This window comes from Eretmochelys imbricata, chromosome 1, assembly GCF_965152235.1.
Source record: "Eretmochelys imbricata isolate rEreImb1 chromosome 1, rEreImb1.hap1, whole genome shotgun sequence".
NCBI classification, from domain to species: domain Eukaryota; kingdom Metazoa; phylum Chordata; order Testudines; family Cheloniidae; genus Eretmochelys; species Eretmochelys imbricata.
In genome coordinates, this window is record NC_135572.1 from 205,542,216 (window position 1) to 205,559,309 (window position 17,094).

The following is a 17,094-nucleotide window of genomic DNA, read 5'->3' on the forward strand; positions in this document are numbered from 1 at the left end:
ACACAGGCGCACAAACATGTGCACAGCATGTTCGGGGGGAGGCGGAGGATGGTGTGATACTGTGGGTGTGCGTGTGTGTGTGTGAGAGAGAGAATATGCACAAGCAGGATTCTCAGCAGGGCCATCCCTAGGAGGGTGCAGGACCCAGGACAAATCAGCCTCCCCACTAGTCTCCTCGCTGTCCAGCCCCCGCCCCTGTCCGCCCACCCTCCACTCTCCTCCTTGCCGCCCGCCCGCCCGCCTTCTCACCTGAATATCGGGGGGGGGAAATAGTGTCCCGATCGTACATCAGTTGGGACAAAGGGCTCTATATCAGGACAGTCCTGATTTTATCAAAATGCGGGGGGCCCCCCAAAGCACGGGGCCTGAGGCAGTTGCCCCAATTCGCTGCATCCAAGGGACGGCTCTGATTATCAGTTACTTTTACAAAGGAACCAATGTCTATTTCAGATCCCATGCCCTATATCTAACTCATACAGCCCTGATTCATGTATACCTGTTGGCCTGCAGTAGTAGATTATCAATAATGCTGAGATGCTGCCTTAGCATGACAGGAAGGGCCGTTTGTCCAGGTTTCCCGGCTTTTTGAGAGTAATGGCACCCCTCTGAAGAGGGCTTTCTCCAGCCACACATTAGATATTGATCGCTAATCAAGTAGGTCTACCAGGAAATACGACCCCCCTCCCTCCCATATGCTTGTACCACCATTAGGCCTAACTCATAATCCCTGACCTGTGGGAAATTCCTTCCCAATTCCACATATGGCGATTGGTTAGACTCTGAATCTTTGAGCAAGAACTAGCCAGCCAAGCCCCTGAGAGAGAGAATGCTCTGTGCCACCTCAGAGCCCTGCCCCACCCCATCCAATGTCCCTTTGCCAGTCATGGCTGTACATAATACTTCAGAAGGAGATTTAAAAAAAAACCCTCCCATGACGCATTTTGGGGGAAATTCCAGCTGCTGGTGGCTGGCTGAAATCCTGAGGCATGAGCTTTTAGGAACATAAGACACTTGTTGCTTGTTCCATTTGCTATGCACGGAGATCAGCTAGATACCATGACCCTGAATTACTTCTATTTTAGTTTAAGGGAAACAAGAAAGAAAAGGCAAGTCAGTAGGAGAGAGCTCTGTGTGTGTGTGTGTTTGTCTTCTCTGTAACATGCTGCAGCATCTCCGATTTAGGGCATGGCTACGTTACAAACTTTTGCCAACACAAGTTATGGTGGCATAAAGCTGTCGCAGTTTGTATATCACTTGGGTACGTGCATACCGGGCTCCTGGCATTGGCGGTGTGTATACTCACCACGAGTGCTTCTATGGATGCACAGTGCAGTGCACCATGGGTAGGTATTTCACTGTGCAACTCATCGTCCAGCCTACTGTGTTTTGGGAAGTTCTGGCAATGCATGCTGGGGCAGAAACGAGTCACACAGGGGTTGACTGGTACTGCAGGATCAAGTTCCCATAATGCTACTTTCTCAGCCCCATAATGCCATCACTATTTTTGCACCAAATTTGAATATCCCATGGATCCAGGCAGGACTAGTTACGGGCCATCATCTTTGACAGCAGCATGGAACCTGCACAGCTCTGCACTATTATCATGAGTGTTGCAAATACAGAATGCATGGTCCACTGGTATTTGCAGCACCACAACAAGAGCCATGGGGAACATGATGATTTCCTTGAGGGCAGACTGCTGTGGGACATAGCAAGAACCAGTTCAAGATTTTTGGTGGTATTCATGAAGCAGCTGCAAAGGGTGGAGCACCACTTCTTCACCTGAGAAATGAGCACTGAGATTGTAACGCAGGCTTGGGATGACGAGCAGTGGCTGCAGTACTTTTGGATGTGCAAAGCCATGTGAGCACCATGTGAGCCACCTGTTCAGGGAGGCTAGCCCCTGGCCCCGCCCCTTCTGCTCAAGGCCCCACACCTCCCCTGCCTCTTCTACCTCCCTCCCCTGCTGGAGCCCAGATCCCCCCCACAACCGCAGCTGCTGGTCCCTCAGCCCCAGGCTGCTGGAACGCCCCCAGAGCACTGGGCGGGTGGTATGGCCCCAGTGCCCCCAACCCCAGTGCTCCCAGCCCCAGAATTCTGGGCCGCACAAGCACTGGCCCCACCACCCCGAGTCCCAGCCCCAGCTCGGGCCACAGGGGAAGAGCAGGAAGCAGGAGGGGGTCTGGGGGCAGAGCATGGGTGGGGGCCACGCCTAGCTGTTTGGGGAGGCTCAGCCTCCTGTGGCTTGTGATACCTACCACCCATGCAAGGCCATATTCCCGGATCTGTGCGCAGAACTCACCCCAGCCCTCCTGCACAGGGACACCAGAATGAGCTCGGCACTGACTGTGGAGATGCAAGTGGCAGTCATATGTGTAAACTTGCAATGTCATATTGCTGCCAGACATTGGGAAATCATCTTGGAGTTGGAAAATCCACTGTGGTGGCTGTTGTCATACAAGTATGCAGGGCCATTCATCATCTCCAGCTATGCAGAACTGTGACTCGTGGCAACATGCAAAACCTAACGAATGGATTTGCAGCAATGGCGTTCCCAAACTGTGGTGGGGTGATAGATGGCACACATATCCCTATTTTGGCACCAGCCCACCTTGCCAAAGAATATACCAACAGAAAGGGTTACTTTTCTATGGTTTTGCAGCATTGGTGGATCACCAGGGACATTTCACTGACATCAGCATTGGCTGGTCAGAGAAGGTGCACAATGCTTGCATCTTTAAAAACACAGGACTGTTCAGAAAGCTACGAGTAGGCACTTTCTTTCCTGACCACTGGATTACCATGGGCAATGTTGAAATGCTAATAGTGATCCTGGAGGACCCAGCCTACTCCTTACTCCCCTGGCTCATGAAGCTGTACACTGATCACCTAGACGACACCAGGGAGTGATTTAACTATTGGCTCAGCAAATGCAGAATGACAGTTGAATGTGCTTTTGGTAGATTGAAGGGATGCTGATGTTGTTTACTCACAAGATTGGGTCTCAGTGAGAAAAATATCCCAATGGCTGTAGCTGCCTGCTGTGTTGTGCATAACATCTGTGAGGCAAAGGGGGAAAAGTTGCAGATGTGGTGGAAGTGGAGTGGCTGTCTGCTGAGTTTGAACGGCTAGGCACAAGGGCTATCAGAAGAGCTCAATGTGGAGTTGTACGGCTCAGGAAGGCTTTAAAAGAGCACTTTAACAGCAAGCTGCAGTAACGTGTTGTGATGGGCTGTGCTCTAACTGGCCCTGTACTTTGGGGCTCTGTTAGGAATTGTGCAGTGTTTGGTGCACATTTATGAGTGTAGTACTGACAATGCACCTATTAGTTTTGTGGTGCATGCTGTACATTAATGATTAGTAGCAACTGGACGTCAAACATAGTGAATGTCAGTGAAAATGAGGTAGGATCAGAGGGTAAAATAGGGAAAGAACAAGTTAAAAATTACTTAGACAAATTAGATGTCTTCAAGTCACCGGGGCCTGATGAAATACATCCTAGATTACTTAAGGAGCTGACTGAGGAGATATCTGAGCCATTAGCGATTATCTGTGAAAAGTCATGGAAGATGGGAGAGATTCCAGAAGACTGGAAAAGGTCAGATATAGTGCCCATCTACAAAAAGGGAAATAAGGACAACCTGGGGAATTACAGACCAGTCAGCTGAACTTCAGTACCCGGAAAGATAATGGAGCAAACGATTAAGCAATTTGCAAACACCTAGAAGATAATAAAGTGATAAATAATAGTCAGCATGGATTTGTCAAGAACAAGTATTGTCAAAGCAACCTAATAGCTTTCTTTGACAGGGTAACAAACCTTGTGGATAGAGGGAAGCAGTAGATGTGGCTTAGTACGGCTTTTGATACTGTCTCGCATGCCCTTCTCATAAAAAAACTAGGGAAATACAGCCTAAATGGAGCTACTATAACGTGTGTGCATAAGTGGATGGAAAACTGTTCCCAGAGAGTAGTTATCAGTGGTTCACAGTCAAACTGGAAGGGCATGTTGAGTGGGGTCCCTCAGGGATCAGTTCTGGGTCTGGTTCTGTTCTATGTCTTCATCAATGATTTAGACAATGGCATAGAGAGTACACTTATAAAGTTTGCAGATGATACCAAGCTGGGAGGGGTTGCAAGTGCTTTGGAGGGTAGGATTAAAATTCAAAATGATCTGGACTAACTGGAGAAGTGGTCTGAATAGGATGAAATTCATTAAGGACAGATTGCGAAGTATACTCCTTAGGAAGGAACAATCAGTTGCACACATGCAAAATGGGAAATGACTGCTTAGGAAGGAGTACTGCAGAAAGGGATCTGGGGGACAAAGTGGATCATAATCTAAATACGCGTCAATAATGTAAGACTGTTGCAAAAAAAGCAAACATCATTCTGGGACGTATTAGCAGGAGTGTTGTTAGCAAGACACAAGAAATAATTCTTCCGCTCTACTCTGCACTGATTAGGCCTCAGCTGGAGTACTGTGTCCTGTTCTGGATGCCACATTTCAGGAAAGATGTGGACAAATTGGAGCAAGTCCATAGAAGAGCAACAAAAATGACTAAAGGTCTAAAAACATGACCTGTGAGGGAAGATTGAAAAAAATTGGGTTTGTTTAATCTGGAGAAGAGAAGACTGAGAGGGGACAGAACAGTTTTCAAGTACATAAAAGGTTGTTACAGGGAGGAGGGAGAAAAATTGTTCTCTTTAACCTCTGAAAATAGGACAAGAAGCAACGGACTTAAATTGCAGCAAGGAAGGTTTAGGTTGGACATTAGGAAAAACTTCCTAACTGTCAGAGTGGTTAAGCACTGGAATAAATTGCCTAGGGAGGTTGTGGAATCTCCATCATTGGGGATTTTTAAGAGCAGTTTAGACAAACACTTGTCAGGGATGATCTAGATAGTCCTTAGGCCATGAGTGCCGGGGACTGGACTAGATGACCTTGCAACGTCCCTTCCAGTCCTATGGTTCTGTGATTATCACACTGTGTCACTGATCCTCTGAGTTGCATTACATTGTACAGTACCAATAATTGGGTACTTTTATTACCAGCAGGCATCCTGAAGCATATGTTGGGAACTAATAAAGAAGAATTCTTTCCCAAACAACACAGTTTTATTGAATGATGAAAACACTTAAAAAAAAATACCCACAAAAAACCCCATGTTGTGCAAGTTAAAAGCAAATACGTTAAAACCTTAATAAATGTATGAAAAATAGCTTAAAGAAGAGGAAGGAACATTCTTGTTCATTTTAGCTACTCATTCATCAACTGTGGCGCTCTCAGGTCAGTGTATGTGAAGCTGTGCTTGTCCTTACTGTCCCCTTGAGTGGGGGGGGGAGGGGAGAGGGCTTGCAGACCCTGATGCCGTGTGGAACATTTGAGGGAGTGATGTAGGGAGGCTAGACTAGAGTTCTCCATGGACTGCAAAGGGAAGCAAGCCTGGGATTGTTGGACCTCTAGGTCCTCGGGAGTCTGCAGCCTCTGTGTTCGCTGCCAGAGAAGCCCCATTATGTCCTGGTGCATCTCCCTTTCCTTTTCCTGCTGGGACCTGTGGGCTGCTCTCCTGTCCGCTCTGTCCCTCTCCATACGGTCTGCAGTATTCACCCACCAGGCCCTCTGCTCACAGTCCACTGCCGCACTGGCTTGTGGGCTCTTGCAGAACATGTCATCCCGATTCCTCTCATCTGTATCTGGCTGAGGCATTCTGTAGGTGTGGATAGGGAACCCTTCAAGGCTGCAATGTTAGCAGCTGCAGATAAAACACGCAGAGGCACCATTGTCAGTATAGTCACAATGGAGAGTGACCGTTAAGGTTCAGAACTCCCTTCCCTTGTTCCCCTGAAGTTTTAAGTAAGACATGCCCACTGTCACGTCTACTTCGGAGTGCTTGTGCCTGGCACCACTCAGCACCAGCAGTTACCTCTTCTAGTACCAGTAAATCAATGAAAAGCCAATAGCTGTGTCCTGTTAAATTGAGAGGCACCTCCCGTACATCTGAAATGGGAAATACATTCACGCGCTGGTGGCGACTCAGTGGGTGCTCTGGGGCTGGAGCACCAAGGGAAAAAATTAGCTGGTGCTTAGCACCCACTGGCAGCCAATCTCTCCCCTCCCCACAGCGCCTCTCACTTGATTGGCTGTTTGCATCTCTGGCCTTTGGATAGGCCTACTGCAGTTCCTTCACTTTCATGGGCTGCTGCTGCTGGTCCCTGCCAGAGCCCTTCTCCTGTAGCCCTCATGCAATCTGCTCGTAGCTGTTACTGTTTCTATGGCTGGTCCCTAGCACATCATTTTCTCCTCACAGGCCCAGGAGATCCAACATCTGCTGTCTACTCCAGGCCAGTGCATGTCTGGAGTGTGTAGCTGGCATGGTAAGGTGGATGACTGCATACAACAAAGGAGCACTGCTAGGCGTGCTTGCCACGCTGGACAATCAGGAAAAGGCATTTAAAAAATTCATGAGGTTTTAAAGCGTAAGGGGGGAGGGGGCTTCCGATCTCCATGAGCCCTGGGCAGTGGAGTTCACAATTGTGACCAGAGTGGTCTGTGTCGGGCATTGTGGGAGAGCTGCTGGAGGCCTCTGAGGGTCAACAGAAGTAACACAATGTCTGCTCTTGCACTGCATCGACCTCAGAACATCGACCATGGCTCAGTCCCACTCGGGGAGATGGTGTTATTGGGTCGCCGTAACGGGGCGCTTACATTGGTGGGAGACACATGTAAGTGTAGACACATGCACAAGTAAGTTGGTGCAAGGTAGCTTATGTTGACTTAACTTTCTAGTGTAGACTACTCTACCAAGTTAAGTGTAGAAACCAAGGGTGGTGGGTAGCATAGGCCGGGGAGGGCTGTGCCTCCTCAAACAGCCTGGAGTGGCCCCGCCCACACTCTGCTCCCCCAGGCCCCCTCCTGCCTGCTTCCCGTTCCCTTCCTGCTCTTCCATGGCAGAGAGCCTGGGGCAGGCTGAGACTGGTGCTCACAAGGCCTGGGGCTGGGGCTGCTGGGACTGGGGCCACACTGCCTGCCCGGCACTGGGGTTGAAGGTGCTGGGACTGTGCCTCACACTCAGCACTGGGGTTGGTGGGTGCTCCAGCCACACTGCCTGCCCGGCACACTGGGGCTGGGGGCGCTCTGGGCCTGGGGTTGGGTCATGCTGGGCGGGGGCCAGTGCCCATGGGGTTTGTGCTTGTGCTCTGGGCTCTGGCGGGGAGGGGGAGGGGCCGAGGACTAGCCTCCCCCAATGGCTCATTCACCCTCTGCCCATGGTAGAAACATAAAAGTGCAGAGCTCTTAAAACAAAGACATGACAGACATTGCCACATGCACAATGCTACTCTTTAAGCCCTAATATTTTTCCTCCTTCCTCCTTTTACAAGGCGATAATCTGACTCCCAAGGGGACACATGCCTGTGTGCTGATCGCATTTTAGTTTTTTACTGCTAGTAAAGGTAATCTCAGTGGGGAGTGGGCAGGGGGCTTCCTGGTAAAGTGTCTTTAATCACCTCAACATTTCTCAGAAAATGTTTTAGGGCCAGCACAGAACTGCTTCACATGTTGGAACAGCATGAGCAGGACAGACATATGCTGTGGGCAGGCCTTAAAAGCTCTGGGGGGTATGTGTGTGTATCTGTCTGTAGTGTGGTGGAGAGACAAGGTGGGGAAGCTGTAAATCTTTTGGTTTGGTTTTTGCAAAGGCCAACCTTGAGTTCCTGGGCACCGAAAATACTCAGCCCAATATTTATACCAACTTTGTTGTTCTGTAACTATTGAGGGGGTGGCCATAACTAGTTCGCTGTTGCTTTGGAGTGCTGTCAGTACTGTGGTTTTGTATGGGATTTTTTTAAAAAAGAAATTCTGACTAATCTGATTAGTGGTTGCAACTCAGTAACCTGGCTGCCGAATTATGTGTGTTTCTATGGAAATAACTGGGTGGGGGCCTATGACATTTTGGATTCAAAGCTTAAAAGAAAACCTAGGAGCAGGTGGCAATTTGGTGTTTGGATTCATTGTCAGGTCAATGTTGAGCCACCCACCGAGGACATTATTGGAGTACGAACTGGAGCTACGTTGCATCTTTAGTTACTGCAGGTCACAATCTGGGAAGAAACTCTGCTTTGCAACTGACCAGGGCTTTGCGACAACTGGAAAAGATCCTTCCCCATAGAATTCATCCCAGGTTTTACTCGCTGAGGCAGGACTAGTCTATGGGAGTTCAGTGGGTGTCCATGCAGTGCAGATAGGAACAGTAAAGCTCCCTCATGATGGAGTCTGTTGGGGCCTGACAGTGGTTGTGCATTCAAGGGCCTGAATGGAATTTCACAGCAAGGGGAGCTCAGCGTGAACCAAGCCCACTAAGTGTCTTGCTCTAGGGAGCCCGCAGTGAGCTGGGACACTGCCCTGCACCGTGTTTCAACCCTATTCCCCCAAAGCAAAAGGAGCTCTGGGTCCTGTTTGCCCTGGACTCTCCCCTAAGGAGGGGGAAACTTTATTCTCTGCAGGTTGGCTCCTTGGGAGCAGCCATCTCCTCTCCCTGCTCTCAGCTGGGACTGCGTAATGAGTCCCAGACTCGCTTAGAGCTGTGGTCCCCAAACTTTTGAGGGTCATGTCTCCCCTTATCTCTGTCCCCATTCCCCCAGGCTGGGACTGGGGCTGGGAGCAGGGCTGCTGCTCCGGGGGGAGGGGAGGACTCAGATAGGGGTAAGGGGGCCGAGGCTGGGACTGCAACTGGGGGTAGGTCTGGGGTCAGGAGCAGGGATGAAGCTGCGGTCAGGGGCCGAGGTTGGGGGCAGGAGCGGAGCCACAGCTGGGCCCCTGGCCAGGTGCAGAGCTGCGCCAAGGCTGGGGATGGGGCCAGGTGCAAGGTCGGGACCTGGGGCCATGGCTGGGGGCGGGGCCAGAGCTGGTAGCACTCCTCCCCCACCCCTCCCCTCCCCGTGGGGGCTGGCCTGGGCCCGATGCACCCCCCAGAATGTTTCTTCACATTCTTCTTGGGGGGGCACACCCCACAGTTTGGGGATCTCTGATTTAGAGGCAGTTCCCCGGCTTGGAGCGGATGGGGAGGTGGCAATAGCAGCTCTGTGGGTGCTTCCCGGACCGGTGGGTTTGTGAGCAGCAGTGTGGTCGCCTGGCCATGACAGAGCACGGAGATGAGCTGAGGTAGTGGGGACAATTTCTAGCCCTGTCCTTAAATGGCCGTTGACAGCAGATATTGGAGGGCAGGAGAGAAGGGAGAGGGAGGAACAGGAGAAAATTGGCATAGGGAGAACTCAGGAGAGAAAGCAAGGGACAGAGGGGGATAGATGGAGAGAGAGAGAGAGAGAGGAAAAAGAGGAGGACGGAGGCAAGGGATAGCTTGATTTCCCCCTCACATTGGTTTTCCCCTGGTGTAAGTCCATTGACTTCCTCCTCACTTACCCTGGTGAGAGCGAGCACTCTTCCATGGTTATTGCTATTCATTAGCTAAGTTGAGTGGCAGCTGTTTCATGCTTGACAAGTGGCTATAAGATGTAGTAGTCATAGGACCCAAGAGACTATGGTCCACCAATTGCAGCACAGAATGCCTCAGTATCCCTCCACTTGTAGAATAGAACATCCTACCATCACAGCATGGAATACACCAACATCCCACCAGTCACAGAAGGGAACATATTAACATTCTAATCGCCCCTTTTTTTCCAAAAGAGATATTGCCCCATTCTGTAAAATCACAGCAGACAAGGTACTGAAAAGAGACAGAAAACTACTGAGCATTTGGGACATTCCAGATGAATGAAAAAAATGCATTTGAATTAGCTTTCCCTCCTACTTTCTTCATTGCCAGAACTGCCTCCTTCTCCCCTCCCTTAAAATGTTACTTATTTTTTAAAATGGCAAAAACCAGAAGAGAATTAAACATCTGTAGCTTTTTAATTAAAAGGTAAAGTTAAAAAGATCCCAGATGATATATGGGTGAAGAGAAGCAGAGAAAGCCCTGTTTGAAGAATGGGGCGGGAGAAACGATAGTATCAAAAGCAACTTCACAGGCCACAGGGATGACAGGTGTATATTTAACTTTTTATTTTATAATACAAAGAAAAGCTTTCTAGTCCAATTTATGAAGCACTGAAACCCCACAGCACAGGATACAACATCACCCATCAGTTTCTGCATGGAACGCATCCGTGTTCTAAGTGCCCCTTTTCCCAAAATAAATATTGCCTGATGCTTTAAAATGCCTTTTTGTATCAGTGTAGCTTTACCCATACAGCTGCACCAGTGCAAGACACGTGGTAGGTGGGGCTTGCACAAATGCAACTCACTCCGTTTTACACTGGCACAGTGCATCTATGGGAGAGGTTTGCACCCGTGTAGCTAATGATGCAAATATACCTAATGTAGCCAAGTCCTTAGAGCAGAAAAGGCACTGAAAAGAGGCATGCAGAAAGCTAGTGAGCATTTGGGATGTCCCATTAGTGATAATGACCGGGAAGGGATAAAATAACAAATTTGTTTTTCTTCATGTTCACATAAATTAATTATACTTTCAGATTACAAATCAGTGTTTCAGTGTCTACTCATGTTGGAATTATCCTTCCATGAGCCAGTTCAGGCCAATCAAAGAACTGCTCAACTGCATCACTCAAACAGCTCCTGAGAACGGGTCATAATTTCAGAGAGAGAGAAGCCGATCAGGAAATAGTATAAATAACTAAAATGTGTTTTGTAACAGGGATTATAACAGGGGTTGCAGTAGTGTTGTGAATGGTGAGGACAAAAATGCATGGGATCTTTATTCCCTTGTAAACTGCAAACCCTTCTGATTAGCCAGGAAGGGTGAAACCCTGCTTGTCTTACTCATGTGTGTAGCCCCAAGGTGAAGGCAAAGCTGGTAGTCTTCCCACATGAGGATGCAAGCAGGATCTGTCCCTTAGTGGTGAACTGAGAAGAGAGACTGAAAAATGTTGGCTTTACCCTTTCCTGCACTTTACAATGCATAAAGATGACCTCAAATTTACAAGAAAAATCCTGCTTGCTATTTACACGAGGCATCCCAGATCCTCACATCCCTCTCTGTGCTGGAGGATCTTGGGCAGAACTCTGGAGAGCCTGAACCATAAGATCATCTCTGGTGGCTGTAGACAGAGCTGTGACTCCCCTTCACCTCAACCAATGGGAGAAGGGTTAAGACTTAGCACCCCCTTTCCAGGAAGCAGTAAGAAAGCAGGAGACAGCTCGCAGCACAGCCTAGAGTGACATCATCCTTCAAGTCCTCCAAAGATCTCACCAAGTCTTCTAGAACGGAAAGGGAAGTGAGCGCTTGATGTTCCAAATGTTAATACTGTACATAGAAAATCCCCCCCCGGCCCTCCCCCCCCCACACGTATTTTAAACCTTTGGGACAGAAGCAAGAAAGGGCAGGTATATAGATATATGTAGATATAGATAGCGCTATAAAATTTTGCTTTGCAGTTCACTTAGACAGAGGCAGTTTCTGGAGTGTAAATCTTAGCTCTTGTTGGGCTAATTCACATTAATACAGTGACCCAATGAGTCCTGATTCTCATCTCACCTCCACCAGTTTTACATCGGTGTTAATTTCATTGATTTCAATAGTTACTTCTGACTTGCCCCAGTGTAAACAAGATCATAAGGCTCTGTATCTCTAGTAAGAGAGAAGAAACAGACCCTAACTAAGCTAAAAAGGCAAGACAATTTGAGGATTACTTCCTAAGGGTAAGAATGTCCTCAGATTGTCCTTCTCTTGCACTAAAACCTAATAAAGCAGGACAATTGAAATCTACAGGTGAGGGAAATCCATGAGCCCTAAAGATGTCACGTTGGTTTATGTGTGGATTTCTCATGGATGGCCCTGCATTCTGCTAGATCAAGTTTCTGACCCCTATTGTGAGTGACCCTTTGACTGCAAATGAATGCTGTGATGTACTTTAGACTAGAGTCTGCAGCCAAAAGAGGCTGCACCCTTAGTACTAAGGGATGTGTGAACATTTATGTGGAATAGAACTTTCAAACCCAGTCCCACGACTACTTAAAAGCCAGACAATTTGATCCTTTCACTGATGGTTACCACACCAAAATTATTCATCCAATGAGTTTGTCTAGTGAAGCTGAACAGACCTGTCCCCGGCTGACAATTTGTTCACTGGAAAAGATGCCATGCAGGAATAAAGTTCAGAGGACTCTAGGGTTGTACAGTCATATGCAATGGGAGGGCTTTAGGGTGGAGTACTATGAATGTTTCTTTTGATCTCCACGTGTGGCAGGGTGAGCCTCTGTATGTAATTTCCAGTTGTGTATTTCATGTGATCTCAATGCCCAACAATAAATTAGCTAAGGATCCCTTAAAAGAAGAGATGGGCCTAAGCCAGAAAGTTCAGATCCAGATTCAGATGTGGATGCAAACTTCCCCAAAATTCAGGTAGGTCATATATAGTGCTCTGGTTCCACCCATCATACAGATGTATCAGAGTGGTAGAGTTCAGATCTGAATTATCTCAAAGCTCTGGAGTCAGGAATCAGTGTTTCATTTCAGTCCATTGGGTCTGAACCTCAGAGTTTGGATTCAGACCTTGATCTGAACTCCTCAGGAGCTTTCACACCTGATGTTCTGACCCATCCGGATTTCTACGCTTTTACCAACCTTGCCTGAGTTTGGAGCCTGCAGTGACACACCAATCCAGGCAGGTTTCATGAGTTTGGGTGCAATTTTTTTGCACAGCTCTGCACAAAGGGAATATTCTTTCATTATACAGATAATTGAGATTTTAACTACCATCCTTAAAAAAAAACAAAACACCCCACGGTGTTTATGATGTCATCAGTGAAGAAGTACCAGACACCCAGAGCAGAGTTTGTGGGATACTGTGGTCTCTGCTGTGCTGTTTAGTTGAGCAGATGTGAAGGATGTTTTGTTTAATGAGATTGGCAATATTTTTCAGTGACCTTCCTGATGTCTTACAATGAGATTAGGTCTTAAAATGTAAGAGGCCGATTATCATGGCAATAGAAATTAGTTCCCCATGCCCTTTGGTGGCATGAAGAAAGGCCCTCTACCATTTACCCACTACCCAGCAGTAACTCACAAAAACGTCAGGGGAAATTCCCTGCAGATTTCTGTTGTCTATACCGATGAGGCCTGATTTTCAGCAGTACTGAGCATCTGCAGCTGTCGCTGATTTCACTGAGAGCTGGGGGTGTGCAGAACCTCTGGAAACCAGGCCAAGGTGTTTTTTTGGCGTGGGGAGCAGGAGGGATGGGAAAGGAGGAGGAGACGGGTGTTCTGTGACCGCTGGAAACAGTCTTCATAAGGCCGAGGAGGCGGGACAGCCGTTTAGGAGGCACAGCAACCTGCCGCAAGTGAAAATGGCTCACTGTCCGGAAGACAAACTGTACAGAATCAAATCTAATCATCATCGTCGTCGTCGTCGTCGTCATCGTCGTCATCATCATTGTCGTCGTCGTCGTCGTCATCGTCGTCATCTTCTGTGTTTATCTTCCCAGAGAGCACATCCTCTATCCAGTCTTCCAGCTCCTCCGCTGTGGGCAGGTCATCATCATCCTTGATTTCCATCCAAACACTGTCTGCCTGAAGGAACAGATAACACAGCAAGAAATCAGAGCACCTCCCTGCTGGGGACTGGCTGGTGGTAGGATTACTTCACCTCTTCAAGGAGGGGGTAGGATTAGCTCGTTTCTCTAACTGGGTGTGGTGGGATTAGCTCATGTGTCAGGTAGGAGCTGGCAGGATTAGCCCCCCTGCTTTCTAACAGGGGGGACTCCGTGCTGCTTTATTAAGGCCTGGGCTACACTTAAAATTTAGGTCAGCATGGCTACGTCACTCAAGGTTGTGACAAATCCACCCACCGTAGCTATGCCAATCTGGCCCCTGGTGTAGATCCAGCGAGGGTGACAGAAGACCTAGCTACTGTCACTTGGGGTGGTGGTGATCCTACACTAACAGAAAGACCCCTTGTATTGCTGTAGGCTGGGTTATGCCGGGATAGTCCCGGTAGTGGAGACATGGCCAAAGATTGTAACAGATGTACTGCATGGAACTGATCATGTTCTTAAACTGACTGTTAGGAACTGGGCAGGTAATAGCATGTATTTTGATCACATTTTTCTCATTATTGGACCAGCTAGCTAATTATATTAGCCAACAGTCCATAGGTTTTAGCCCATTTCACAATGCAGTTTCATATTCCCCTCCTTGTCTCCAACTCTCTCTGTGGATTTATTCCGCTGGACTTTCCAGACCTTGTCATCTCTACTCATCATCCTGATCCTTCCACTCTTCTCCTGCCGGCACCCTCTCTGGCCTATCACACAGTCTGGAGGGACACTCTTGGGGGTGACAGCAGCTCTTGCCATCTGGAAGAGCCTTTTCCCATAACACCTCTTTGCCTCACTGACTCCACAGTTCATTCCAAATCTGCAGAAAACACTGCCCATCCCCCTTGTCTGTATGTCTTAAACTCTTCTCTCTCTCTCTGCTCACACCATTTAAAGCTGCAAACCACTGTGGCTTTCTGTCTGTATGAAAGACACTGTACAAAATAAAGTTATGGAGTAGTGAGAGGAGGCATGGTCTAGTGGGAGGGGACTCAGGTGACCTGGGCTCTGTTCCCTGTTTAGCCATAGATTCCTTGCATGACCATGGAGTTTCCCTAGCTGTAAAGCAGGGATAATGACACTGTTCATTCATGCTTTGAAAGGCACTGGAGCAGTGAAATCTCCAAAGCAAAGTCTTTCCTTGCCTGAGGGACCTAATTTGCTTGGGGTCCTGATGTAAACTTTGATAAAATGTCTGGCCACATTTCTGCCTCCAGGGAGGGCTTAGATCCCCAAGTATTTCCTTTATCAAACAGGAAGCTATCAAAAGAGATACAGAGCTTGATCCTGATGCCCTGCAAGTAGTCCCATTGAATGAAATGGCACTGTTTGGGTGAATGAGGGCTACTCTTGTGAGTAAAGACAGCTGAATCAGACTCATTGCTTGTGTGGAAAATATAGCCGCAGTATATTGCAATCCACAGTGGCAGGGCTTCTACACCGCCACAGTGAGAATAGGCAGTGGGGACCTGGAACCCAATGGTACTTTTATTGGCGGATTTCTAGAGACATGAGGGGAACAGAGAGGCTACTCCCTCTGAAGTTAAGGAAAATGTGTCTGTGTATTCACTGGGCCTGATTCATCACTGTGTTACTCCATTTTGTATCACTGCATCTCAGTGGATTTACATCACTGTCACACTGGAGCATTGTAGTGCGGAATCAGGCCCACCATTTTTCTTTTCTTACACTGCACCAACATGCACTTTCCTCAGAACACCCTTCTAGATAAATGGAAACCACACTTAGGAGAATGAACTAAAACTCTCATAAACCCTACGATCAACAATCTAGCCCCGTTTACAAAGAAAACGGTAGCAAAGCCATGGTCAAATGATGGGATCCACCTCTTCTGAAAGATCTCGAGATAACCTCTGGATTTGCTTAAGGTCACAGAGGAAGTAGGCGGCAGAGCCAGGAATAGACCCCCCCAAGGGTTGGATCGTTAGCTGGTGGAAATTGACATAGCCCATTGAAGTCTCTCTCTCCTCTCCTCTGAGGTCAAATTAAACATTCAGATTTTTTATTAACAAAATTTCAAACACAAAAAGGGTTGTTAAATCCAGACTCCACGTTATGGTATTTACATAGTTGAGGGAATTCTGATTCCCAAGCTGCTGTGTTTCCAGACAGCTCCTTTTTAAGGTTATGAAAGGTTACATTTCACAGAATCCAGCCATGGAAAGAAGCCTGTAAATCCGGAGTATGTGTTAGATGTTCTCAGATAATCTCGACGTTGCCGTCAGAATGAGGAAAAATGTTTTTTTTTCTCCATTATCTTGCCATTTGGCATGTTACGTGCATTTTATTTTCCTGACTGTTCCTTCTGGTTGGTTGTTGCTTGGAAGCAGGACTGGGTCCCTAGCCTGACGATCAATACATACATAGGGAATTTGCAACCTGACATTAGTCCCCCACAAGCCTGGTACAACACAATGGAAACAATAGCATTTTAATGGCAAGATTTACTGCTCATAAAACCTAGGCAGGTAGCACAATGGCAAAGTCTGAGTCACCCAGGGCCTGATCCTGGGATGTGCTGAGCACCCTGGACTCCACTGTGAGTTAGGACTCAGCACCTCTCAGCAACTGCATTGGTTACATGGGTATGTTTTGAGTTGATTTGCACTCTCCATGGTAACACAATGGCATGACTTAGAAACAGTTGCCAACCTGGTAGGAAAATTCCATGTGTTTGTGAAGTGCAATAGGGGCTGCTTAGCTTTTGTTATATTGTGCATGCACGTGAAACAATGTAAGATCATGTGCATGGATGGGGAGGGACTCAGGGAACCTCCCTCCCTCCTCTGGTCTAGTGCACCCTCCCCAGGGCTAGGCTCACAGTGGCTCTCGTCACTAGGGAACATGAAGCGGGGAGGGCTGGTTAGTGCTGACAGCAGTACTAGAAGCCCAGGCTGTGTTTCTGGGCTGGGTGAAGCCAGAGCTGTGTCCCTTCTGCGCTGGGATGGCTGCATGGTGGAATGTATTGGATATACCTGTTGAACAGGTATGACAAGGGCTTCCCTAGCCTAGGCACCGAGAAGAATTATGCCTTTCTTCCTCCTCTGCCCCATTGCAGCTCGAGCCATACAGGAGCCCTCAGTGGTTTTGTGATCGAGCGGTGTAGTGGCTAGAAAAGGGCCTTTGGTTTTAGACTCCAGAGGGCGTGCAGTTGGGGAGGAGTGTCTACACTCAGAGTTTGCATAAGGCCTGGGGGAAAGTGAGGCTTAATTAAATTCCATTAAAAGAACTCAGAGAGAATATGATAGTGTGGTTATCGTCAGACAGGTGCCTATGTAAGAACGGCACCTGCTTATGGAGCCATTCTGCTCCCTGTGCATTAAACCCAGTGCTGTGGTCTAAGTACATGAGTTCACCCTCATCTGTTTCATGGTTGCGAAGACTGATACATCCACTGACACCATGCTACTCCTGTGATCAAATTCTCCATAGTGCCACTGAACACAATGGTCTCACAG

The 17,094-nt window shown here is 47.9% G+C and overlaps 1 protein-coding gene across 1 annotated transcript in view; it reads right to left on the reverse strand.

The window, feature by feature from the left end:
• Positions 1-13,406: 13,406 nt before the first annotated feature.
• The window catches only part of CASQ2 (calsequestrin 2), a 45,543-nt gene continuing 41,855 nt past the window's right edge, over positions 13,407-17,094 (reverse strand). The window contains exon 11 of the mRNA XM_077807335.1: positions 13,407-13,589. Coding sequence (XP_077663461.1) covers positions 13,407-13,589 — 183 coding nt within the window. The remainder of the gene's footprint in view (positions 13,590-17,094) is intronic.